Below are 27,121 nucleotides of genomic sequence, written 5' to 3' on the forward strand. Positions count from 1 at the left end.
TACAGCGTCTCTTTATGTCTGTCTTCACGTTGGTTGAGTGTGGAGTAAGTGCATATGAGAGCATGAGGGTGGGAATGGATGTTTGTATATGTGTGTGCCTGTATTTCTGTGTCTATATGTCAGGTTGGGTGTCAGGCACCACCTCTCTGGGGACATCTTAGGCCCTCCAAGGTTTGGAGGCCTATCTCCCCCCACCACCACTTCCCCTGCCAGTGGCGGACTCCCTCAGACATCGGTGCGTTGGTGGTTCTTTGTGTCCGGGGATGGGCGTCCAGGTACACACCGGCTCACTCCTTGGCGGCCGCTTATCGGGGCCTGGAGCCTGGGGCTCGCTCGGGCCACTTCGGAGGTGGGGTGCCCCCGGCCTCTCGGCCTGGGGCTCGGTCACTCAGGCACAGCTGGCTGCCGGCGGAGCTCACGGGCGCGTCACTGCAACTCCCCCTGGCTTCTGCTCTGCGGCTGCTGAGTGAACCCTCATCTGGGACTCTCCTCAGCTCTTTCTGGGACAGTGGCGCGGCTGCCCCTCTGTTGGTCTTCCTTGGTCTCTTGTGTTCTGGGGGCCTCTGGATGTCTGGAGTTTTGATCTCCTCCATACCTGCTTCATGCCCTGGAGGACAGGGCTGTGACCCCCCCACACCCTCTAGCAGATCATTACATGAAGGAACCTTTTAAAAAAACAAGCGCGTCCATGCTCACAGGTGTACACACGGGTGATCACACCCACAAACTACACCCTTTTTGGCTCCTACCTCAAAGCACACTGTGTTCTGTTGATCTTATGTGCTGCACAATAATGTTTAATATTTAGTATTTACTGGCATATTCCCATATATCATTGTGATGCTGTTTATTCTATTACTCTTGTTCTCTTCTGCTTGTTTTCTTGTTTCTTTCTCAGCAGGTGATCCAGGTGATCGATAGATGCATTTTTCTTTTTCTTTTTTTTCTGCTCATTCTGTTGGTTTTTGTTTTTTGCCCTTCTCCCCCGTCCCTCTTCTCAGCTGTTTCTCTTTCCCTCTTTCTTTCTCCCCTTCTTTCCCCCAGTCAAGTCTGTCCCGTATTCAGTAAGTGAAAATAAAATAAACAATAAAAGGCGAATCAAATGGACCATTATGGCAAGGCTGGGATGGTCAATTTGGTAAAGTAAATCCGTTGGGCATCTTTCTTTGCCTTTAGACAACAATTCTGATGGCAAAAGAGCCAAACAGGACAGGCAAAAAAAAAAAAAAAAAAAAACGCATCTGTGTGTATAAATCCAAACACAATCAAGAAGCTGGTTAGAAAATGACTTCTTTATTTAACATGACCGTATCAGCATATCAGCCCACACACATAGCATCAGACTCAAGTCACAGTCACTCACTTTCAGTATATACAGATAGGCACATTCACATTAGGCATTAAAGCCAGCCACAGCATCTTCTGTAGGTCCAAACCTGTGGCATATTTGGCTGCTGCCTATGAGTCAGCCATCTTAATTGGGGTCCTCTGATCCAAGGTCTGTTTCAAACTTTCACAGACGAAATTAATGTTCTAAGCACACTGATCTGGAGTCAGAAATTGTGACCAGTGTTCTCCATCCAAATACAAACGGTTCTTCCTGAAATGTCATGCTGCAGTTTCAGCCCAACAAATGCAAACAGTTGTACAAATGAACAGGAACACCTGCTCTTTTGGGAAAATAAAACTCTGGAAGTGTATTCCCTGACTTTGTTCACCAGTTAAATCCTCTTCAGTCAGGTGGGTGTGATGTGGATTGTGCACGAGGACAAGTTTTAGGTTAGCGATATATTTGAGATGTTGATTGCATTCATGGAAACGTCAAACTCAGCATTAAAAGGACATTCCTTATATTTTGAGGAATGGCTGTGGAAGCTTTTACACGATCTCATATTCAACTCCAAATCTTATATTACCTGGAATTTTAAATGTAATTTTTACTTGATGAAATGTAATCAAACTTTATATCGTAAAAAGGGAGAACAAGTTTAAAAAAACAAAAAACAAAAAAACAAACAAAAAACAAAAACTTAAAAAACAAGTTCAGTTCACCAAAGAAAAAAAATTAACCAATTACATGTCATGAAGCAAGCTTTTGCATTGCAGTGTTACCGCTCTACAAAAGCAAAGAACAGGACACTTAACACATGCTCAGCACTTAAACTAAGTTAAATTGAAAGTAAACTACAAATACAAACACAGGGGCAAACAGTGGGTTGTTAAACTTTGTATAATCCACGGCCTTCATCATTCACCAAAATTCTTTTAACGGGCGAGAAGGAGCAGGGAGGGTGCAGGTCTGCAGCAAATTTTCAATGAACGGCAAGAGGAGGAAATGATCCCCACTTAAAAACAAGAAAATCAAACCCATGTGTAAAGAGGATACAGTCAAACTAATAAAATGAGAAATAAATAATCAGCTGTATTTAAAAAAAACAAAAACAGAACAAGGCTTCTCAGGAGGCGGGTTTTCAAATTCGTTTTCTTTATCCCAAACTACAGTGTTCCTCTGTGTCGTCTCCATCTCAAACAAGCGCCTCGCCTTTGAGATATTTACACGTCAAAGCAACCCAATTTGGGCTTAGTAAGCATGTAATGCTACATTGCATGAATGGAGGTTTCCCTAATGTCCAATAAAGAAACGCAGCATGTTGGCAGGGAGCCTTTCCACCGCACCGCAGTGAGTCAGACCCTTTCCTGTCCTGGGATCAGTCCTGACTCCTTTCCCTTGTGAGCTGAAGTCCCCCTGTGGTGCAGCGGTTTTAGCCTGAGAGCAGTACTGACAAAGGAAGAGCAGCGTGTGGGTTCATGGGAGAATGAAAGCGGCCCATAATGAACATGTGGGATACAACAGGTCGCAGTTAATGGGACAAAAAGGGTGCTGATCTTGTGCTGCATTCTCACACGTACTGGACATTCTGAAATTCCACTTTAATGCAGGGAAAATTTCTCACACCTAAAGTCTGACATCATTGGTGGCACACATTTACAATACCGACAAAAACAAATAAAAAAAAAACGCACTCAAACACATCTGCCCTGTCAAAGGTTAAGTCTGACCAGAGCTGGAAAGCAGGAAAGTGATTCTTGTGTGATGCCAACTTAAATACAAGAAAGGAAACTGACACAGAAGTGCAGTCAGACACTAATTAGTCCATGTTCATTTTCAGAATGAATCGAGAGACATTTGCTCCAACTTCCAATTTTTACCCAGTGTTTGTGTTTTGCACAAAATCTCAAGGTCCCCCCATTGTTGGCGATTCTGTGTCTTCTTGTTTTACAACTTGTGTGTGTAAACAACTCGAGCAGCAGTGGGGATAAACGTCAGCGCTCTCCACCCAACTGCTGCCATTAGCGATGTGACTGAATGGGTGAAAACGTCACAAGGCTAAAAGCAGTCTGACTGCACTTTAACACCAAATTTCTACTTAAGCATGAATCTCAGGTCTAAACCAAATGTTACTTGAACACAGAAATGACACCCTTACGTTCACTGAAAAGATGTCTGCGGTCAAAGCTGTGATCTTTCTGTCAGACATGGACATGCTAAACTGGAACCAGGAGTGTTTATTGTTTGTTTTAAAGCTGAACTGCCAATTGCTTCAACGATGGGATTCTGAACAGCACAGCTGGGGAGCACTTCTTCCTGCTGTCTTCCCATTCTGGGTGGTAATTTTGGTTTCAACTGTGTCCCTTTGCCTCTGTGTTGCTTGGTACTGCCCTGTGGTCTCCTAGTGGCTGCTATAACTTCTTAAAAAGTGGGATTCTGTCGAATCTTTAATGTTTTTACGCTGCTTGAGCATAATGGACACACTCAGACTCCATGGAAATGCACAACAGAAAATTCTGTCATGAAAATATAACTGTCAATACACGTTTTCTACCTGATTTAATTGTGACAGTAAGCTCTTCATCCCCTCTCATCCTCATATTTATCGGAGTTCATCTCTATGCCTGTCCTCCTCAAGCTTCCTCTCTGAGGCAGAAGTAAAAGTTTGGGCTGCTTGTTGACCACTACTTTTAATCAGCCTCTGCTTTTTCTGTTGTAAATGTTCCTCACCTGGAGGAAACAGCAAGTCAGTGAAGAGGGAAACGAGGACTACAAGATAAGACAGGTGAAGAGGACATTCTACTATATACCCTACGTGTCCCCCTCCTCTCCTGTCTTTGCAGACTCTACGAACAGAAGTCCAAGCAACTGCTACTCCCCTCCAACTGTTTCACCCCCACCCTCTTCCTCCGTGTTTTCTTCCGTGTTTTCCTCCAGAAGTTGTTTGTCTGAGTAAATGTCCCTGACGAGGAGGATTCTGATGAGGAGGCTCTCCAGGATTCGTCGGTCCAGCGGTGTGGAGCTGAACCACAGCGGGTCATCTGGGCTGCAGTCCAGATCCGGCTGAACATAAAACACATCTAGACTTTTCTGCAACGGGAGAGGACTGCAGGGAGGCAGGTAAGGAGGAGGAAAAAAATGGCAAGCGGAAGGAAGGAACAAAAAAAGAAAAGTATTAGAAACAAGCAAAAAGGAGATATTGTAGAAAAAGGGAGAAAAGTGCAGGGAAAAGAGCACAGGAGAGGGAGAAAATGAATGCATGTATTGGTTTCAGTTTCCTCTTGAACAGTTAGGAGAAAATTGTGATGACATTAATTTATAGCAAGTCCTCATCTTTAAAGAGTCAACACTGAAGTTCAGGATGTGAACAGCAATGAGTTCTAATCACAGGACTCAAGCCTTTACTTTACAGCCACTCTCAAGATTTATTCCAGTAAAAACACTGAACCCACCACTTGGATCTGTAGAGTTCATAGAGGTGACACTCGTGCTTCTTAGCCGGGCAGCGTTGGGCAGAGCCTCCAGAGTTGCTGTCGCGTTCCTCCTGCTCGTCGTCCTCGACCTTTCGTTTTCTCTTCCTCGACTCTGTTTGCACTGATGGTCCAACAGACGGAAAGGAAATTTTTGTAAAATTTTCTCAAGGTTCTGTGTCTAAAACTAACATATGCAGAAACCACTAACACTTGTTTTGAACTGTAGATGATGGAAAATCATGTTGAAAGACACAAACAGAGGTCCACGGGCATTTATGGTTTTGAATTGTTTGGCTCTGAATGTTAACAAACTGGATATGAAATCAGAAATGTTTCAGCATCTAATGTGGACATAAAAACTATGAATCACTGAATGCTAAATTATACATCTTGTGATAATGTGCATGTGTGAATTTCACAAACAGGAAGTTCAATCGTCCATCACAGCTAGATGAGAATTTCTATGGCCAATATATACGAAGCATATCAACATCATGCATTTTCCAGCCTCACCATGGTGATCCTGAGAGACGGAAGGCACGCGGATGCAGACTGTGGTCTCCTTGGTAACAGGATGGAGTGTGTCTGGGCCGTAGACGTTAGAGAAGGAGAGGCGCAGGTGCTGCTCCACGGTGCGCAGGCCAAAGTATTTGGTGTTCAGGTAAACGAGCGAGCGCAGCAGAGCGGCGGGACTCTGCTCCCCGAGATGACGACTGCTCCACAAGCTCTGCTCCTCCACTCGACCCCACAGCGAGCCTAAAGAGAGACGATCCAATTCCACAGTCAACATCTACAACACTCATCAGTTCTTTCTTGTCTTTAGCCACCATTTACATCTGCCAAATATAATTTTCTACCTGGGTACTACTTGTGCAGACATGGAACCTGTTCGTGTTGGAGCGGTGTCCTCATATTATATCATAGTGCAATCACAACGTGTCAGGATGTGAACAGCAGAAGAGTTATAATCACTGGACACGGCTCAGAATATCGAGAAACACAACAGGTTGTTTAACAGCACCGTGCCACTAGCTGGTGATGACAAGAATATATTCAAACACACTTTCCAGTGTCATCGTTATCAGTGTGGGATGAGTTTCTTAGCAAGTATCATAGCTTCCACATTCCACACTGCAATGAGATACTGTCTCACATCTGAGACTCTGTTTTTATTTTTGCCTTTTTCATCCACATTGTTGCTGCTGAAAAATGAGGAATTTAGGACATGAGTTTATGTCAAAATACAGTATGTAAAGTCACCTGAAAAACTAAGACCATCTTGCTGTGAAAGTGGCAAAATTAATGAGCTTTCTGACCATGGTCATGTCCATGAAAGAGTTATAGAAACTTCATGAATACATAAAGAATGAGAAAGACTGCATGATGAGGACAAAGTTGGGATTTGCAGTCTTTATTCAGTACTCAAATCTGTACAGTTTCATGATAAAGCAATACCGTGTTAATCAAATTGTTTCCAGAAAGAAAAATTAAAATCTGACAAAGTACTCAAAACTGTGCTAATTCCAAGTGGAGCAGGCACACAAGGAGGGTCTTACTAAGGATTACACTCACCATCAGGAAGTACACTGGGCTGCCAGTCCTTCAGGACCTTGTTAAGCTCCTCTCCAAACTGCTGGTAGCATGGATCACTGAACAGGTCATCCTTCCGGCCTTTGGAGTGAAGATGCTTTAAACAAAAAACAAAACAAAACAAAACTATCAGTTAAAAAAAAAAAAAAAATGAAGAAAATGAAAGGATCACAGAGCTTCAGTCTGTGGTTGCTCACATAGTTTAAAACTGTGTCCTCATATTCAAAAGCTCATCACTGCTTTTCAGGATGTGAACAGCAAATGGTTATAATCAATGGACACACTAATCTATAAAGTCAGACTGAGGGAAAGGAAAAGGAATAATATAATAAATATAAAAAAAACAACGAAAGAAAATGACCGCAAAGATGTAGTGAGCACAGAAAATCCTTAAATTCCCTTTTTGAACAGTGACGATTTTAAAGGAGGGAGGAACATCCAAAGAAGAGGCCTGGAAAGAGGGGCAGACATTTTCAACCATTTGAAGCCAAATGTCCCAACACAACGATAAGTAACCCGATTAATCAGTTTCCACAAACAGATAAAGTCAGCCTTACACTTCTGTGGCAGAAAAATCACACTCCAGAGCTCTCTGAATGACCCCGCTCTCCACGCTGCAGCCATGCTCGATGACTACTCGCATGTGAGAGGAGGAGGGAAAAGAATGTGCACCAGTACTAAGGGTCCTACTGGAAACCCTCACTCGAAAATTAGTTCCTACCTCTAAAATTACTACAGATGGAATGACACTAGAATTTAAAAAGGTTAATAAGCCGATTCTTATTTTGTGTATATAATTTAAGTATTTAGATTTTTTTTTTTACCTGCTTTTGAATTCTGTTTGGCCACATTTTTTTATGAAATGTGGTAATGACAGACAAGTTAAAACTACTACTGTGACAAACCTACTGCTAACATCTACAAGACATGAACATTTAAAAAAATTAAAATAAAATGCTCAGTTGAATTTTACAGTTGATTATTTGCTGCCTTCTCGAGAGGGGCAGCCGTTTCACACCAACCTGCTGGATCCCCAAACAGAGGTAGAGGATGCTGTCCGGAGAGTAGCGCTCCCCACTGGGCCTGCAGACCTCCCTGACAAAACGGGACAGAGCCACGTTCAGCTCCTCTGAACTCACTGACAAGAGGTTCCTTTTTGGCCGGGCTGCAGGAGACAGGAACAATCACCAACTGATGTTAGCAAACACGCAGTGTTTTTTTATGTTTCCCAACAGGACAATCAATTTTTCTTTTCCAGCAAAGGAATGCACCTGGACTCTCTTAGTGTAACTACTGAACAGGGCAGGTGGGAAATGAAGGGGTTCAGTGTACCTGCTTTGGAGCTTTCCTGTGCTTTGGTGTCATCCGACTGATCAGGAGGAGACAGTGCCCAGCGTTTCCAGGCATTGATACCGTAGCGAGCTTTGAGAGGCAGTGATCGTCCTTCTGAGGTTCTGTTTGTTACATTTGAAGAAGAGGACGACGCTACATCTGGCTTCTCCTCCACTGCCAGCTTCTTGTTCCCCTTCAAGGCAAACAAACCCATTACTAACACATTCAAACTAAGTTTGCCATTGAAAATATTCTGGCACACACGTGTTATTACTTTTCTCCTGGATTGCGGTCGAGGTGCTGACTCCTTCGGTTCCTCCTTTGGTTCTTCCTTCGGTTCCTCCTTCAGTTCCTCCTTTGGTTCTTCCTTCAGTTCCTCCTTCTCCTCTGCCAGAACTGGAGGTAAAGCAAAGCCCATATCCTCATCATTTCCCTCTGGAACAGGAGCAGGGTCTGAGGTTGAGAGAGGAAATAACACACCTTCATGTAATATGGTTTAAAAAAAAAAAAAAAAAAAAAAAAAGTACATCCAGGAAATCAAAGCAAATCAACCAATCAAGCAAACTAAAGCTGGAAAACGTGGAATTCACCCAATACGCAGGTTTACATAAATCAGACAGATTCATCGATCCAAACTGTGTCCAGAAAATGGTGTAACGACTTATTAACACTCTTTAAAATCCTTACATTAAAACCATCGATGTCAATGAGGCACAGAAAAAGGAAGAAAGAAGGAAAATAAAACTTGGATTGCAGGGCCAGTTGATGACTTCATACTCCTTTGAACAGTAAGCCAAAGCTTAAAACCTCTACACCGATAGGCGTGATGACAGCAGCTCCAGAAATAACCAGAGGGAAGAATTTTAATCTCAATTACGCTACTGATCCATTAAAAACCCCATGCAGTCAGATGTTGTTACATAAGACAAGAAATAAAATGGGAAGATGAACACAGAGGATGAGTGAGCAGGTCAGAGTGGGCAACAAAGGCACACCATTAAATATACGAAGTCTTAAAATCAGTAATCTGAACACCTGAAATAAGATTTATTAGAGGACTAGAGGTGGATCTTAACAATCGATCTAATAAAAATAGTTTGCTCAAGCTATGAACAGCCATTATTAGAAATTATCCTTAGGAATTGTATGATTTTATTTTTTTGGGGATCAGTAATTCTTAGCAAGCGATGAAAACTACATAAGAAAAAAAAACTGCAGTTATAGTTAATGCACAAAATACTATAAAACTGCTTTTAAAACAGCTTGCTTCTGACTCTGTGCCCCTTATCCAGTATTCTCAGGTTTACAGCTACATGCTCAGAAGACGTTTACCTTGAGGAAAGTCTGCCTCCAAGTCCAGGTCGGGCTCATACTTCTCCTCCTCTTCTTCCTCAGAGCTGCTGCTGGTGCTGCTGGAAGACTCCTGGCCTTCAGGCTCCCTCTTCACCTTCACAGGTTTTACATCTGAATCATAAAGAAGGGTAGATCTTCACTGTCATGGTTTGCTGCAGCTTTCTTCCACTTCTCTCTTTTTATCAGCATATATAAAGAAACTGTCAGAAGCTAGTATAAGGGCTGTGTTCGGCACCTCTCTGATAAGCAATCTTTTAACCCGTATATTCAATCCTGGCGTGGGCTCACCTGGCTTCCGATCCTCTGTTATCACCTCAGCCATGGTGATCAGGTCATCCTCCAGAGGATCAGAGGGCACCTTGGTTTTCAGTTCGTTGATGGTCTGGACGATCTCTTCTGCCCCCTGCAGGGTAGTGGGCAAGAACACAGGCACAGGAACCTGGAGGGGACAGGGTATCAAATTAATTAGTAATCAGATCACCGACTTGCAAGTTTATCTTTATAGCTTGCGCAAATTTGTGTTTAATTATTTTTTTCCTTCTAAAATTTAATAAGTTTAATTTTAAGCAAGGATAAATCATATGCAGTATGCTCAAGTCTTACCGGTACAGGCAGAGAGAGAGGAGTGGGAGTGACCTGTGAATACATATTCATAGGCATGGGAATGAACACGGGCACAGGTATAGGTACAGGCACGTACTCCCTCTTCACACCATCATCTACATCTGTGGGAACACACACGTCAAATCATTATGTAAGCCGGGTGTTTCAAACATATGGCTTGTGGACCAGAGCTGGGCACCCAGAGGGTCTAATCTTCAACCAGTGATTCCTCTCAGCCTCCAAGCAGACACACCAATTTCCAAAATCCTAAATCACCTTGTTCTCAAGTTATTGCATTCACAAGATTTAAAAACAAAACAAAACCACAAAACAACTTGCTCTGTCTGACCTTAAGGTCAAGGACACCGGCATTCACACTAATCTGATTTTTTTAGTAGATGCAGCAGTGTTATCAACCTGAACATCCTACGTCACCACGTTTTTCAATTATCACATTTACAAACTTGGGTGTCTGCGCCACCCACCATCCTGGTGGCGTGACTACAAAATCCCATCAGCCTTTTATGACGGAGGGGTAAAAATTATTGGAAGACAAAATTCAATTGAATCCAATGTTTTTATTATCAGCCTGAGATCAAACTGGACTGTATAAGATCTTAGAACTAAAATGAGCTATACATATCTGCCATAAGCAAACTCATACAGCATACCTCTGAAGTTGCGTTTCACAGTTCACGTCCTCGGTCGTTCACGTATTTTCCTTAAAATCTAACAAATATTTGTTCCACCACAATTTTGCATAAAGCACAAATATCCTCCAATTGTTTCAAAGAGGAAACCACGGCTTGGGATGGCAAAATATCCCTGTACCGAGAGGTAGGAGGTTTGAAAGTAGCCAATCCAAGAACATTATTCGTCTCTCCTTTCTGCATTCCCGGCATGCTTTGCTGAGTGTTCTTGTCTCTCCTGTTTTGTTCTTCTTAAAGTCCTAAGGTGCCACCCAAATGCATATTTATATTTATTATATTATAAAAACAGGCATTTATATTCATTTTTTGAATGCTCTAGAATCGTAAACCCTGCAAATTTCATGGGGTCGACTGTATTAATGGGACACAAAGAAATGATTTTAAAATTATGAGTGCCAGGAATTTGTTAACGATTGTGTTTTTACCTGTCTGTAAGAGTTTGCTCTGCATGTGTGGCTTGCAGTAGGTAGCCTTGGTCAGTGTGAGTGGTTTGCAGAGCACCGCCTTGTTCTTTACATCTCTCACCAAACCTCCGCCAGTGTATGCCGCAGTGCTCTGGTTTACCAGCTGCAACATGGAAGACAAAATAAATCAACCGAAGAATAATTGATTTTAGATGAACTAATAAGATCTGTGTTTTTCCAGGAAGTAAATCAGTTCCACAGGCTACATTTCAAAACTATTAGGTAGTAAATACATGAGCCAGAACATTAATAACGTAGCTGCTCATCAAGCTTACAATTCATCCCATTTCGCAGGTTATTGCCCATAAAGCAGCAAACATGAGCTTGACCACAGTTTGGGTTAAGACCTAATAGGTGGTCAGTGAGTATAGGTTTGATTAAACTTTGACCAATACCCTAGGAGGAGTATCAGTTGTCGTGGACAGATGGATATCTCGCCATGACAAAAACTCACGGGTCCTTTTGGCTACATGAGCTAAAAACGCTTTCAAAAAGGCAACTAGTGCTACATGAGTTAAAAACAAGTGCTTTGATCAAGTCACCTTTTAAATATTCTTACTTACCCCAAGTTTGGCCCCTGGCGCATCAATCCCTGTAAGACAGAAATGGAATATATGTCAACTAACATTCACATATAAGCATGACTTTATTTCCATTTTTTTGGCACTGGATAACATTTCCTGATACTTGACAAAACCAACTTCTGTTACAAGGATGTAGATATGTCCAAGAGCGACACTTTGAAGCAAAAACCTGGTTCTTTCAGGGACACAAAGAGACACACACACAGTTTTTACCTAGGGTCGTATTCTCAGGGCCCTTCTGTGTGACCATGATGGGCTCATTCTGCTGGCAGTAGAACCTTAACAGGCACTCTTGATCACAGAACTGCTTCACCTCTGACCTCCACATCACAGACTCTGTCAGGTTACCCTGCACCTTACAACAGTCACACCTCGCCGCCTAGTGGACATGATGACATAGCTCTCATTAATGTTCTCGCACTGTTTTTCCACATAGGAAAAAAACATGTATTTCATGGAGTGCGTGTCAGCAGACCTTATAGTACCAGTCGTTGAACTTCTTGGCACACGCCTCGCTGCAGAAGTCCCGGGTCATACCTCCGAGCGGTCGGGTTACACCTCTCTTACAGAGTTGGTTGCAGTGGTTACAGCTCACACATTTCAGACCCAAACGCTTAATAAAATCCTGCTTGAATAACAACTTGCAACCTAAGGAGGGAAGAAAACAAACAAAACAAACAGAAAATGAATTCAAGCTTACAAACAGGATATATATGACTTCAGATAAATGAGACAGGGTTCAAATGACAACTATGAATGTCTAAATGGGCCAACAGCCAGCATGGGATGACATCAAATTGCCAATTCTACTTCAAGCAGAGAAGAGGACAGGCGATGAGTACCTTCGCTGCAGAATGGTCTCTTGACCCCCGAGAACTTGACCATCTCATGTAGTGTCTTCTCCTCTTGGCAGTACTCGCAAAATGTCACAATACAGTGAAGCTTCTTGTAGTCTTCACAACACGTTTTGCTACAGAACTGGTAGACCTTATCCTGAAGGCAGACACATTCAGAGAAACGTACTGCAGCCATTCTGTTTTAAGATACATCAAAATTACATCTTCACACAGTAGAAATGTTCCCATGGCTTCTGCACCTCTCCATCTTTTTTCACTGCACATGACATCACTCACTATATCACAGGAGGCAGTATTAGGAACTTATCTTTCTACATCATGCTTTCTAATGCAAAATATAGACATGAATTTGTACAAAATTTAACGTAAACCGTACATTCCTCTTGTGCAGACCTTTAAAAGAAATTGTGCAGCACAACGGGCAAAGAAAAGTTCAGTTCTCAGACAAGCTTAGCAGATTTTAAAATAGTTTACACTGCTTTAGAGTGATATTTGTAGAAAACAAGAGGCACTCCGTGTTCCATCTTTATGAACGTTGGTTCACTTCAAGGATGGTCTCACCTCCCACTCCAGTATTTCAGGCTTTAAGCTGAACACTCCTCGACAGTAGTTACATTTCAGCTTGACTGTGCTGTTTGTGGTGGACAAAGGTGCCTGTCCATTGGTGGCTGTCTGAAGAGTAGCATTCTGTTTAAAAACAAAAAGTTTTAAACATGCATGCTTTCACAAACATCCTGATGGTATATCCAAACACATCACCAGCTTCAGCTAGATCCACAAGCTCATCTCTACACGTGTTTGGTATTACAGAAAATTTTATATTACAAAAATGCATGAAGTCACAGTAGTTTTTACAAAATCTGTTTCCTCGTTGATATGTAAATGAATACAACATGAGTCTTAAAAACTAATCAGGCCATAGACGCCACAGAGGAAACCTGAAGTATTTGAGCTGCTGAGCTCAATGAAAAAAATAATCTTGGTTTTATTTTCTGCAACTTTGATGATTCTCATCTCCACTGTTATGATTAAGATCCCACATGTATTCAATCTTCCTATAGATAAGTATGAACACAGGCATAAGCATCAGAGCAGAATTTAATCAGGTTATTGAAATATTTAAACGGTATTAATATACCCGTTTTCCTGTTTACCTCATTTCAGCAGCATCCTGCTTCATCATCAAACACATAACAATAAGGGGTTTCATTCAGATACATCAAACAGCTACTGTGCCAACATGTCTTCTAAAGAGCCCAGATTTGTTTGAAATTAGTCTCACCTGGAACTTGGTTACACACTGTGAGCTGCAGAAGTTAAGGACGTTTCCCTCTGGTAGCGTGGCCTGATACTGTGGTAAAGAATTCCTCTTACAGAAATGACAGGTGGGCTCTGTGCCTGCACACACAGGTGTTAGGCATTAAAACACAGAAATAAAAGCATATCTGAAACGCAGGTCTTTCTAAGTAACTCTCATACTCAATTCATTTTGTTGGTAAAGTGATTCGGTTTTCTAAAAACTAATGAGCAGGTGTGGATATACTAGTTCAAAGGAGCCATTTTCTGCTTCCGGCAAACCAGTCAACCTAAATGCACTCACACAGGGAGATCATTTGATTGTGAACACAAACAATAAGCAACCCAGCACTTTTCAAACTAAATGCCTATTATGTTGCTCCCCGCTTGCAGTGTTAATTATCCTAATGCCAGCTCAACATCTTATGGTACCTGTGCAGAAATATGGATCTCTAGGTTAAGTCTCTGGACTATAAAAAAAAAAAAAAAGGCTGAAAGTGAAAGCTAAATTATGAGAGAGCTGTTTCAAAGTTACTGCTTGTGTATTGTGGTTACTCACTGATGACGGATGTTGTTGTCAGCTTGCCCTTGTTCATACAATTAACAGAGCAGTAGGAGACCATGGTGCCACCTGCCCCGACGCTATGGAGTACCTCTCCCGTCTTAATCAGTGTTTTGCAAGACAGGCAGCTCTCAAGTTTACTGTGAGCCTGAGAGAGACAGGGAAAGCACCACAACTTAACAAGACATCGCTAACTGATCATGCTAACAGATACAAAATGTGGCAACAACAAAATGTTTTGAATGTTTGTAAACCTTCTGGGAAGCTAGCATCTTAGACTTCTGATGAACGCTTTCAACAGTCCACATGTTTGTTTTGAGATCCATTTCCCACCGTTTGGCCCAGAGATTAGAACTATTACTGAAACTTGCAGTGATGACCTCAGGCTGTAAAACTACTCACTGGTTTTCTTAATAAAATGAATGTTTAACCTTTGAAAGACAAAAAGAACAATATGTTCACAAATGTTGTGAAAATGGAACTGAATACTTGAGACTATGCCATTTTCCTTGTTATTCATTTGTAAAAAGAGTTTGACACTTTATTTTTTGAAAAAAACAAACAAAAACAAACATTAACACAATGGCAGAATAGTAAGGTTTGGCAGATCTCAGGGTCATTCTCATTCACTCATTTGTTGTGGATTTATCCTTCAGTGGGACACCAACACTGAACCCCTACAATGTAATCTATAGTGTAATCTGACTTGCACCTCCCTAGAACAATAACTACACACGGCGTTGACGCAGCCTGCAACGATTGTGACTGGTTGGTTCAGTACTGTTGAGTCCTTGGGTGCTTTTCCAGCTACTTTTTTGCCACAGTTTTTGATTTTATCAATAAGAGAATATCACCATCATCTCATGCTAATCATAGCATTAATATACACTCACAAATGTCAACAAAATCAGAAACTCAGAATGAACATGAGGGAAAAAAAGAAGTGAAAAAACAAACTTTAGGACCAAATATGTTTGGTCCCCCCCCAAAAAAAAAAAAAAGACTGAAAACAAGGAGCAAGGATCCAGGGGGGAAAGAAGACCGGGCATTTTATTTGTTTCTATTGTGTGGCACCGCATGTAAAAACAGTGGGACACAATCATATGGTAATTAACACATAATGCACCAGCACAAGCATAAATAAACGTCCACCACTTACGTTGGTTAAATCATAGACTCACAAAGATTCCCCAAAGGAGTCTAAATCAAGTCTCAGGTGGGGATGCTGCCTGAGTAAAGGCATGTAGGAGGCAGGACGCACAAATCTTCTGCACTCACAGCAGCAGTACTAAGATTAACTGGACATCACACACTTTGTATTAAGGAGTTGGAAAATTAAAATCTGTTTAAATATTTGCTATATACACAGCTCAGCTGGTTCAGGAATCCCCTGCATGTAGGGATGGGTTCCCACTGTTTCAATTCCTTGGAATTGTTTGCCATTTTTGCAAACGATTCCCTTATCGATTCCAGTCGCCCCGAATGATGTCACCACGTTGCGGAGCGTCATTTACCTGGCAGGAAACACGGCGCGTAAGCGGCTCAAACGCTCAAAAGTTTGGTTATACTTTACGAGAACAGATGACAACAGGACAACTTGCAATACTTGCAAAGTAGATATTTCATTTAAGGGAGGAAACACTACGAATATGCAAAAGCATTTGCTCACAAAACACGTGATGACCTCAAATGAATGTCGTGTTTTTAATTCCGCTCCGGACTCGTGAATCTCAACCAGCAGCAGCGGTGACGTTTGCACGTCCTCTCCCGTTAATGCGGCAGGTAAATAATCAACAACAGTGCATATTATGTTAGCGCGATCTGCCTTATTACAAAACCTGCCATTACTGTGCATTTAGGCGACCATGATGAGAGAGACAGAGTCTGGCTCAGATGCTGGCAGTTCTCGCTGCAGTCTACCGGTAGCGTCTCCTTTCAGGCCAGGATAGACGAATGTCACCGAGCAGTGACTAAGTTTGTGGTCAAAGGTTTGCACCCGTTTGCCACAGCAGATGCCCCGATTTTCAGTAAGTGAATGTGTTTAATTGTAGGCAGGGACATTACTGGATATTCTTGTGTAATTGCTACAGAATAATTTATGTTATACTTTGTTATTGCTACAGAAGAATGTTTATTTTATTATTTTACATTTACAATTTTTTTCCTGGGGACCCTGTGACACCCCGTTGAAGAGCTGTAGGCTGTGGATCTCTTAAGATCTCACTGTTGGGTTTGTAAGGCCATGTTACTCCTAAATTTCTATCTTGTTCAAAGAGAAGATAAAACAAAGTTCTAAGCTAATCGACCTTAGTGTTCTCCTTTTTTAAAAAGAATCGAATCGTTAAACAGAATCGAAAATGGAATCGGAATCGTGAAAATCTGATCAATACCCATCCCTACCTGCATGTGTAAACAAAGCTTTAGTGGATTATATTCCACAGTGTCAAAGAACTGTAAATATGGACTTCAATTCTTACTCTAAAACAGACTTCTTAGTTGCATAAGAAAAGAATTGGACACACAGGCCTGTTATCTGCATGTTTTCTAACACTGACAGTGTCCAAGTGGTTTCCTGCAATTACTAGAGGAACGTCCAATAGGTTGCCGTTGCCAAGCAACAAATTAAATTTCAACCTGCAATTTTTCACAAACATTTCTCTCCAACATAATTCAGCTGTACAATGTTCAGGAAAGATGTATTAATAATTATGAAAGCTTGAGGGGAAAAAACAGAGGTGGGCCGAGCACTGGCATGCTCTGCTTGGATACTAACATACAACACAACTGCAAGAAGGACAGACCTACATCTCTGACCTGCCATTTGGTTAACGGGTGACAGGCAAACAATGACAGCAGTTCCTGAATTTTCTAACTCTACAAAACAACACAATAAAGACAGAAACTCAAAAAATATCCTCCTAAGTATGTAAAATAAATATAGTATAACTTTTGAAATGTACTCTAGAAATAATTGTGACATGACTTCATAAAATTCAGAAATCTCTAAAAAGGGCTGGTGGTGTAAGACAAACTAAAAGCACCAGCGTTGCTTCTGTCTGCACTCCTCCTTCAAGCCATATGTGAAACATTTGATTATTCAAGCAGCCATTTTGCTTTCTGTACAAAATTTGTAGGACTGACTCACTCCAGCTTTCATTCATTTTGTGCCTCACTTGAATATGTATTGCTGACAGCACAGCAGTGTTACTTAAATACCAACTTCTTCTTTAAAAAAGGTGGATGAGTAATGCAGGATTTATACTTTTACATGGAATCTGCGACAGATGTACGTCATGACTGAAAACGCTTCTGAAACCCAACACCGTGACTTTACGTGCACCATTCTAGAAATGTAGCACACATACAGCACACTGAATCAGCCTGCAATGACTCAAAGTATCCTCTGCCATTTTTACATTTACAGTTATACTTCTCTTGGTGCCATTTTTTAAAATCTCCAAGAAGAGAATGGATCAACTCAAAAAGAGAACAGCTTCCTGTTTATCAGTGTGCATGTGTGTGTTGTAGAAGTAAGAGTTTCACCACAGATAAATTAAAATTCCTCAAAGTTCTGGCCATCAAAGCAGCACCATGATGTCCTAAAATCCACTGAATAAAATAAAAGGATCACAGCTTTCCCACTGGCTCACCTGTTTGTACTCCCTGATGCAGTTCTGGCAGCAGAAGCGTTTCTGCTGACCGTCGACCAGAAGCGAGTGATTGGCTGATGCCCGGCTGGGAAGGTAGTCACCACATTGCTCACAGCAGTTCATGATCAGACCATTGGCCCTGCGGTAAACGTTGAAACATGCGTCGCTGCAGATCTTATGGGTCACAGTCTTAAAGCTAACCTCATGCCGGATCTGCAGACAGCAAAACATCAGAAGGATCAAGAAGAGATGTTCACATTTTAAATGACATTTCTCCTGGTTGGTGTGGGTCATACTTTGTTTCAACTAATTCTAATGGAGTTCTAGCTTTGCTGAAAACATCCAACAGTAAAAAAATAAATAAATAAAATTAAAATAAAATAAATAAAATACACAACTAAGATCTCCAACTTGTGTTGTTGAAATAATCAACAAAAAGATATGATAAATCCTGAATGCAGACTATAAAATCTAGTGGACTACTGTTAAACTAACAACAGACAATGATGGTAGAGCGTTCAAAAACAATCCAGAAAGACATTTTTTAAAATATTTTTAACCAAAAAGTTTGTTTTTGGATGTGATCGTTACGAGACTAAGAGAGGGGTGCAGAAAAGAAAGCCAGATGTGAAAGGCTAAGCTCACAAACAGCGAAGCCAGGCAAGAGAAAAATACTGAATGAAAGTGTGGTGAGGAGAAACATAATAAATCAGATAACGAGGGAGAGCGAAATTGTCATACCACCATTTCTGACTATGTTTATTAAGAGTCAAGGAAGAGGGGGGGGGCTGATAAAGTGCAACAGGATTCAAGCATGAAATATTTATTTATTCAAAACAAACATCCAAGCCAAGGATGTAAATAATGAAGGGATGTTGAAGCCCAGCACAACAAGAGCCGAGCCCTGAGGCTCCGTGTGTGTGTAGCACCACATTACGGTCAAAGGCGTTTGGTTTTCTGATGCTTTTTTTCCCCTTTTGCATGCTGCAGGAGCTTGCTTGTGGAGTTGAGAGTCCATCATCTATTTAGGTAAATGATGATGAAATTTACAGACCATGGATACTACAAAACACACACACAGACCTGAACCTTTCCACTGTGCAGGTGTACCTAACACTGCTGAGTCAGTGTAAAATTCATGTGTTTAACCCCAGTGTTACTTTGGTTTTACTCATTGCCACTGAATTATTTATTCCATTGTTGTCATCAGAACCCAGTGCTAAGAAAGTTAGACAGACTGACCTCCGTGTGCTTGCCGCAGACGGTGCATTTGGTTTTGAGGTTTGATTTGGGAGGATTTTGCTTGTTCTCATATGCGCCTAAGCAGCCAGTGCTGCAGAACTCCTGGAAAGACTCGCTGGAGTCGACCTGGGCCACAATGGTACCCTTCATGTTTGTGATGTCCCTGGAAAGCAAACACAGAGGCTTTGTGAGGAAAACATCTCCAGAGAATGTGGATTAGATAGCATAATAAAAGCTGTGCTCATTCATGTTTATGACAACTGGAAATAAGATTTTTTTTTTTTAATAAACCTTCGCTTTCAATAAACTCTGTTGTTGCAACTTTACTCTTTTTTTAATGAACTCCAAATGCACTGTATAATCGTAAATCCTAAATATAAAATATCTCCTTCAACGTCAGACTTACTTTTTGCACATGGTGCAGCTCTTCTTGGGGGCAGGTTTGTGTGAGAAGGCAGACAGACAGGTGGTGGAGCAGAAAAGGTGTGTGGAGCCTTTACGCTGGTAGGCTGTTTGGCCTTTTTTCAGAGGCTTTTTGCAGTTTGCACAGGTCACCTGGAACGAGCAAACATAGTAATGATTGAACTGCAGGATGTTTCTCCACAGCAATAAGTAAACTGTCACCCTGCTCTACATACCTGGATTTAAAAAAAAAAAAAAAAAAAAAAAAAAAAAACAGTCCCAAATTTGCTATTACACAATCTTCTCTGTAAAACTGGCTAATCTACTATAAACCAAAGCAATAAAGGAAGTAACGAATACAGAGAAAGGGTCTTAAAAATTTCTAAAGAAAGTTTCAGTGCACTGTTTGCATAAATTATGTACAGCATGTAGTAGGAAGTGGGTAGCAGATTAGATTTACTTAAGTATGTTTAAATGGCCTGTAAATGGCCTGTATTTATATAGCGCTTTACTAGTCCCTAAGGACCCCAAAGCGCTTTACATATCCAGTCATCCACCCATTCACACACACATTGGTGATGGCAAGCTACATGTAGCCACAGCCACCCTGGGGCACACTGACAGAGGTCAGATGTTTATACTTAAATCATACTTTTACTAAAAATATAAAAAAAAGGGTAGACACAAAAAGTTACACTCTGCTTCAACCCTGGATTTAAATTCTGAAATGTAAAATTTTCCAGATCGTTTGCACTATAACTAACGCAATTACACAGGACTTGAATGACCACAGTGGATCACCTTGACTGTCCTGGGCTGTGGCTGGGAGCCTGAGGAGGAAGTAGTTGAGGAAGACTGGCCTGGAGGTTTGGGCAGCGAAGTGGCTGGTGATGGAGAGTCCACCCCTGTCTGTTTTTGGTTGCGGGGGACTGAAGCTGACTGAGAAATCCAAGAATCTGCAGGGAAAGATGGAAAGAAAGTTACCTGGAATGTTTTTTTAAAAATTGTATATAAATATATATATAATGCTATGTCTGCACTAAACATTGATCTGCTATACAGACATGAAACAATGACAACAATAATTTTAAGTAAATAAAGAAATAAACCTCCAGAAGTCATATTTAGAGGACTAGCTCCTGACAACAGCACCATCTAGAGTCTACATGGAGGTTGACAGGAACTGCCAAAAGGCTGGCATATAAACTCAAGTCCAGAAAGTGTATGATGAGCAAACACCAAACTTCCTGTAGACCTGCAATAACGCACATTTTGTTTAAGCACCAAATTTTCCAAAAAGTAAAGGAGTGGAGGGGGAGCTGTTAGTCAAGGATTTTAAAACTAATTTTATCAATTCTTACAATCACAGCCTAAACAAAGATTCCATCAAAAACATAAGCATTGATTGGTCAATTCAATGCTTTGCTGAATGACACACTGTGCTGTTACAGAAGTCGAGCTGTGTTAAACTTTCAGTCAGACGGATCTGAGTTTGAGGAAATCATATTAGACAATACATAAAGAAATGCAGGCTGAACAACAATAACTGTCTTTCTGGTAATTCCAACTGAGAAAGGTTTGATGCTAATTTACATAAGGTTTACATATGAAAACACAGTGAGTGTGTTCACATGGACACTGTTATCCAGGTTATCAAGCTGTTGTATGGGTATGACTACTGTCTGCCGCATGTGCTGGTGTCTGCAAAACTTACAAACACAAAATCCACACCATGACATTCATGGAACCATTTAATTAGAAAGATTCGTTGTGGCTGTTGACCTGACATTATCCTGTGACCCGTCTAAACAGATAAGGACATTTTTCTCCCACCTATGTATTATTTAATTCCATCATTAGTTAAGAGATCGGTGATCTCTTCAGTTAGGAGTAAAAATGACTACAGAAACAGAAAACAGCATCACCAATCTGAATAAAATCCACATGAACACAAAAGTTGTCTAAAGTTTCTGGCCAAAGATATTAATCTGCACCTGACTGACTCTAGGATTGTGATTATATTAAATGTCAACGAGACATCCAGCACCCATTTTCTTTTTTTATTTGAATTAGTATGAGCAACCCTCCATTCAAAATGAGTTGGTCATTAAGAACAGAGCTAAAGAGCGATTTCAAGGCAAAGTATTGAAACACAACAACTTCTCCAAACCACACACACACCATGTCGTAACCAAATCCAAACATCACATTCCTTTTATGCCAATTTCAGCATTTTAACATGAGAAAAATGTTATGTTCCTACCTGCTCTATTGTGTGTGCCCATGTCCCCATTCTGTACCAGTTGGCCCATGGGACCTGAGCCCCGCCCAGGGTTAAAGGAGGCGGTTGGTCGACCAGATGGGGTGTCAGGATTCAGACTGAACGTATTGTGGATCTGTAGACCATTTTCTTCCACCTGGCCCTCACCTGCCTAAAAACACAAGTTAGTTATGTTAGTGTCAAAATATTAGAAACAAGGTGATGAGGAGGGAAAACTTAACACACACGGGTGTCATATTCACTGCGATACACAAAACCAAAACTGAATCCAACTACATCAACTAGAGTAACTGCTGATGCATCTGATAAGTAGATACTGGCATAGCAGCTCGCTCAGGTGTCATTACAAAGAAATCATTATTTTCTTTGCCAAGAATAAAACCGCTGTGCCAAAAAGGAAAAAAAACAAACACCTGCCTTCACCAACATTTACTAGTAGACATCATAAAAAGTCGGCACTAAAATTAGGTGGAAGCAAAAAAATAAATAAAACTGAATTATACTAAATATTTAAAAAGCAAAACATGAAAACATAATGAAAACTTCGACAGCAACAAAAAAAAAAAAAAAAAAAGAAAAAAAAAAAAGTTGTGGGTGTTCTTACTGCTGCGACAGCTGCTGCTCCTTCTTGCAGTGATGTCACAGAGGTTATCATCAGGTTCATGTCTGGCTGAGCATCCTCTGGATGTGGAGGGGAATTTACTGTGGAGCCTCCTTTCTGGCTAGCAGACCCTAATGTAGTGACACTGGCTATCCTGATCTCAGAATCTGGCTCAGTGCTACTGAGTGCACCTGGGGAGTGGGATGCAGATGTGCCTTCAGGAGGCACCGGAGTGGACGAGGATGTGTCTCTCTGTTCAGAGTCCTCCTCGTCGTCAATGACAATAGGCTCGGTTGTTGTGGTTGGAGGCTTCGGCGGTGCTGCTGCTGTAGATGCGTTGGAAGACGCAGGAGAGCCGGGGGTCTTTGCTGCTGTGGACGTGTCTACAGTTGCCACAGCAGCTGCCAGCTCTGGGCAGTCTGTGCTGGGCGTGTCTTGGGAGAGGGTTGTGGCAGAAGGCTGGGGAGCTTCCTCCCCTACAAGAACCACATCATCATCATTGTCCTCTGTGACACCCTCCTTTGTGGCTCCATCTTCCGTTACCATGGAAACTGCCTCACTAGACTCTTCGGAAGGAGGCGTGGGGTTTTGCTGGGGAGAGGGAGTGGCATCCATGGGCTCCACCCGCTCCCCTACATCTTCTGCCACGACAGGGTTTGGTTCCGACTCCCCGTCCATCACAAAGGCAACCACCTGACAACGCACACAAAAAGCCAGTCAGGAAACAGCTATGCAAAGTTGGCGTTACTAATTAGTTTAATGACGTCTGACAGCATTACAGGTAGTTCAGGTGTCCCTAGACGCAAGCTTCCCCCAAACAGCCAACTGATGCCCTACAGCTGTAATAGTCATTGTTACAATCACCACCCTGCCTGTCTTTACTGGCTTGCTTTTGGCAGTTATATTTATTGGCTACTTCACCATTCACAACATCTAATAAAAAGAAAAAAGTCCGACCAGATTTTCCCTTCTGTGGGGCATTTTAGGTGAGCTCACTCTTTGAAATGCCCGCCTAAATGTCAACCACTTCCAGATGTGAGGCCTTCATTTCACAAATACAGCCATAACTTTGATGCTCTGCTTACATCCACAGCAAAATTGGATGCCTTGCTGATGCTGGGGCAGTGATGTGAATGTTTCCGCTGTGTTACTTCATTTAGGTCAAGAATGTCTGTGAGCACATTTGCCATCAAGATGGAAAAACTGCTACTCCAAGAAAACATAAAATAGAATAAAATAACTGCAAGAAAACAAAAATTAATGACAAAAACATTTCAATCAATAATGGACCTGGTTAAGACTTTCCGTTAACTGGGTTTTCCTCAACAATGACTCACATTGCTCCAGAAAGAGCAGGTCAAGGAGTTCATTTCAGAGCTCTTCAGCTGTACTAAACACAGAGGTTCAAATTTATCGATCAGTCTAACAATATGATAACTCCCATGACTTTTCTCTCCACTCAGATTCATTAAAAATCTGTTCATAGTTTAACAAAGCATGTAAACAGAGCAGTCTTTCTTGGTCTTAATCTACTACATTTTTTCCTAATGATTCTAATACTGTCAGAAGAGTATTTAAATGATAGGGATGTAGGCCGGTGAAGGGCTTTGTTCTCTACAGATAAACCTCTCTGGTTGCATTTACCACAAGAAAGCGGGAATCTAATGTTCAACACATGCAACGGCAGAGGTGACGTCTCCATGGGTGAGCATATGTGCCTGCCCAGCAACGGGGGCCCCTCCTCCTCACCATCACGCCTCTTCCTTTCATCCTCTTCTTCTCTCTTCCCGTTCCCTTAAGCTCCTTACCCAACTACAGGCAACTCTACTCCTCGTTTTCACCTGCTGCCTTTCACGTCTCTCCCGCCCTCCCTGCTTCTTACGCCTGTGTATCACTCAACACAGCTACTCTCTTGTTGTCCTTGGCAACCAGCGAAGCTACACCTTGGTTGCCGTGGTGATGGTAAAGCCCACCACCACCACAGGGACTTGTTTTGTGCACTACATCTGGGTGCTCTTGAGTTGACCAACACAACGTTTAAATGGTTGTGCGGTTCATGTGTGTGTCTCGTAAACTAAACGGCAGTGATGTACGTGCACATAGTGTAAAAACATACAAACAAGTTAATTTGTTAACCATCTTACCCGATCCAAAAGAGAAGAAATAGGACAGAAAATGGAGTGATCTGAATGAGTGCCACATTCTGAATCAAATAATATTCAAGGCACTTTTGGGGAAGTCAGCACTCTGTTGATCCCCCTCTGTCAAAATCTCCTTTTCATGTAACACAGCAGTGAGGGTGGCTGTAAGCCACATATCACATCACTGCTGACAGCTGCAGCACACACACACACACACACGACACTAACAGATGCTCGCTCATAGACACTTCTATGGTGACAATGATCTTTGTAGCTCTGCTAATTACGCCAACAGTTGCCCAGAAGAGGAAGCGCCTGAAAGCACCTGAACACACGATCTGAGTTGTAAAAGAGCTACAGAGGAAGCCAGACATCACTGTGGTGGCCATTTTGGTCTCAGCACTGTGGGGCGCATCAAATAAAACTCGCAGCAGTACACAAGCATCTTTAAGGATGCAGGTAAATGGCTTGGTTATTACAGTACATATGAAGAGAACGTTAGCTGTTGCCTCGTTAGCTTAATGAACAAACTGGTTTAGCAAGACTTCAGCATGAGCAGATTCGGCCCATATATATTTACCCTGGTTTTCCAGATTTTAAGCCCAGTATCAGAAATAGCAAAGGTGCTTAGCTGTGTGTCAAGGTCACCCTGACCTCCAAACATGCACCTAAAAACCAGTGACATCTCACAGCTTTGTATAGAAAACGTGCTCATAATTACCGCTTTAACTGTTTGAATGGATCCAGATCAATATAGGCCTTTTAACACGGACACCAATACTGATTTTAAAATCTGCTATATCAGTCAAGAGTTTTCTTTCAGACACATGAAACATAAATATTTGTTATGAGAGTTAAACTTGCTTCATTGTATACCTCTCTGATGGACAAACTATGCAACATGAACACTCATGACATGGTTAAAGAGTGGTTTTATCCACAGTTATAAATACCAGTACAGATGTATTGATAAATCACCAAAATTCAATTTTTAAATATTGGCACTGAAAACTCTTTCACTGCTATGTGTGGCTTTTTTCCCTTGTTATTTGATGTCAGCTTAAGGTGACAAAAGGTCATAAATATACTGCAAATGTTGAATTCGTTTTTAACAACGATTCACGGGTGCTCTCAACTTGGAGAGCAAGAGGTGTAGATTCAACAAAAGGCATGGTTCATTCTTACAAACAGTAAGACACTGTTAAGCGAAGACCTGAGAGGCCACCGCAGAAAACATTTGTGTATGTTCGGAAGTGGACAGAACATTAGGAAGAAAAAATATTATAATTAAATAAATAAAACAACAAAACTCACAAACTCTGTGGCCTTGTTAAGAAAAAACAGCTTTGAAATAAGTGTTTGGCACAGGGGTGGAGTCATTAACGCTTTAACATGTTATGTTTTCAGGTTGTGTCACTTTTCACACAGTTTTTCAGTCAACATACCAGCTCCTTGGCTTTAATGTTCCCACAGGACAGCTGTGAAGTAAAGCACTCCATTTGGACATATCTTCCAAAGTTTGTGGCTGCAGTTATGTCCCGCCCAAGAGACAGACAAAAGCAAAACTAAACAACTTCCAAACTGCAGACTTCTGGTTGTCGTGGGCTGCAACTAAAGATTATTTTGGTAGTTAACTTTTCTGCCAATTTTTCCTCCATTAGTCAATAACTACTTCAATAACTCCTCTCTGCTTCCTGTGGGCAAACCTCCTATTCTAGGCTCCAGTGCCACATCTGCTCAAGTCTGCCCACCTGTGAATATCACCATGTAGTCTCATCCCATAGGAAATTAAAATAATGACCCAGGAAACATGAATTTGAAAATAATCAAATGTCTGTTTAATAATACTCAAACCATCAGAATAAAAATTAAATAAATAAGAAATATTAAGTCACATAAATTCAAGTGTTAGTAGTACTTAAAATAAAGAAAATTTCAAATGGGAAACTAAAAAAGGCTTCTGTCCATAAGTTGAAGTAAAGCTTCAAATGAAATCAAAAATATTTTATTTTCCATTCCAAAATAACAAGTTTCCAAAGTTTACAGATGATTCAGTTCATGAATTCATGATTGCAGTGAACATCCTCTGGAGTAAGGCTTTCTCTTATCCTTGAGATGATGTTCCCAGCTGCTGATAACCATGCTAAAGATGACTCTGTCATGACTTTAGCCATTTGAAAGGTGCATGAGCCTCTTTACAGGACAAACTCATCTATACACCTGTGCTTAATACTAGTAAAACAGAACAAAATAGAATGAGAAAAGACAGTTACTAATCACAAATTTGGTTTTATATTTTATATAGAAATATATAAAAACTAGGAGGCAGTGTAGCTACTCCTGATTAATGGTTTGATATTGCATTTGACTCATTAGTTAACAAAACTAAAAAAGGTGTTTGCTTAGCAAGTATCATCCTGAGAGGTTTTCAACAGGCAAGCTAACATAAAAATTACTTTACAAACATAAATATTACTATTCAGACATTATCATAAACATGGTATCAATGCGGCGCCCTGACTTAACTCTCTAAAACTGACCCATCCAGAGCTGATGTCACAGCTCTAGGGTGCCGGCGTTTTAAATGCTTTTGCGTTGCATTAATGCTGTCGTGGAAGGAAAGCTCTGCTTTCCACAGTCTGCATTCAAC

The 27,121-nt window shown here is 41.3% G+C and overlaps 1 protein-coding gene across 4 annotated transcripts in view; it reads right to left on the minus strand.

Annotated features, from left to right (window-relative positions):
* Positions 1–1,274: 1,274 nt before the first annotated feature.
* Positions 1,275–27,121, minus strand: part of zmym2 (zinc finger, MYM-type 2) — a 32,366-nt gene continuing 6,519 nt past the window's right edge. For 2 of the 4 annotated variants that reach the window (XM_040034654.1, XM_040034655.1), the window contains exons 2-25: positions 22,334–23,023; positions 21,712–21,880; positions 20,250–20,404; positions 19,453–19,601; positions 19,047–19,209; positions 17,805–18,017; positions 14,152–14,302; positions 13,579–13,694; positions 12,858–12,983; positions 12,282–12,432; positions 11,915–12,087; positions 11,653–11,818; positions 11,419–11,447; positions 10,817–10,958; positions 9,682–9,803; positions 9,367–9,517; positions 9,058–9,189; positions 8,000–8,178; positions 7,726–7,918; positions 7,416–7,558; positions 6,376–6,490; positions 5,317–5,559; positions 4,783–4,924; positions 1,275–4,436 (exon numbers count right to left, since the gene is read on the minus strand). In XM_040034654.1, coding sequence (XP_039890588.1) covers positions 4,202–4,436; positions 4,783–4,924; positions 5,317–5,559; positions 6,376–6,490; positions 7,416–7,558; positions 7,726–7,918; positions 8,000–8,178; positions 9,058–9,189; positions 9,367–9,517; positions 9,682–9,803; positions 10,817–10,958; positions 11,419–11,447; positions 11,653–11,818; positions 11,915–12,087; positions 12,282–12,432; positions 12,858–12,983; positions 13,579–13,694; positions 14,152–14,302; positions 17,805–18,017; positions 19,047–19,209; positions 19,453–19,601; positions 20,250–20,404; positions 21,712–21,880; positions 22,334–23,008 — 4,233 coding nt within the window. In that variant the 5' untranslated portion in view covers positions 23,009–23,023 and the 3' untranslated portion in view covers positions 1,275–4,201. Of the gene's footprint in view, positions 4,437–4,782; positions 4,925–5,316; positions 5,560–5,860; positions 6,006–6,375; positions 6,491–7,415; positions 7,559–7,725; positions 7,919–7,999; positions 8,179–9,057; positions 9,190–9,366; positions 9,518–9,681; positions 9,804–10,816; positions 10,959–11,418; positions 11,448–11,652; positions 11,819–11,914; positions 12,088–12,281; positions 12,433–12,857; positions 12,984–13,578; positions 13,695–14,151; positions 14,303–17,804; positions 18,018–19,046; positions 19,210–19,452; positions 19,602–20,249; positions 20,405–21,711; positions 21,881–22,333; positions 23,024–25,916; positions 26,325–27,121 lie in introns of those variants that run through there. The other 2 variants (XM_040034653.1, XM_040034656.1) reach the window with 2 other exon arrangements.

This window comes from Simochromis diagramma, unplaced genomic scaffold (genome assembly GCF_900408965.1).
Source record: "Simochromis diagramma unplaced genomic scaffold, fSimDia1.1 OVJJ01000091.1, whole genome shotgun sequence".
Lineage (NCBI taxonomy): Eukaryota > Metazoa > Chordata > Actinopteri > Cichliformes > Cichlidae > Simochromis > Simochromis diagramma.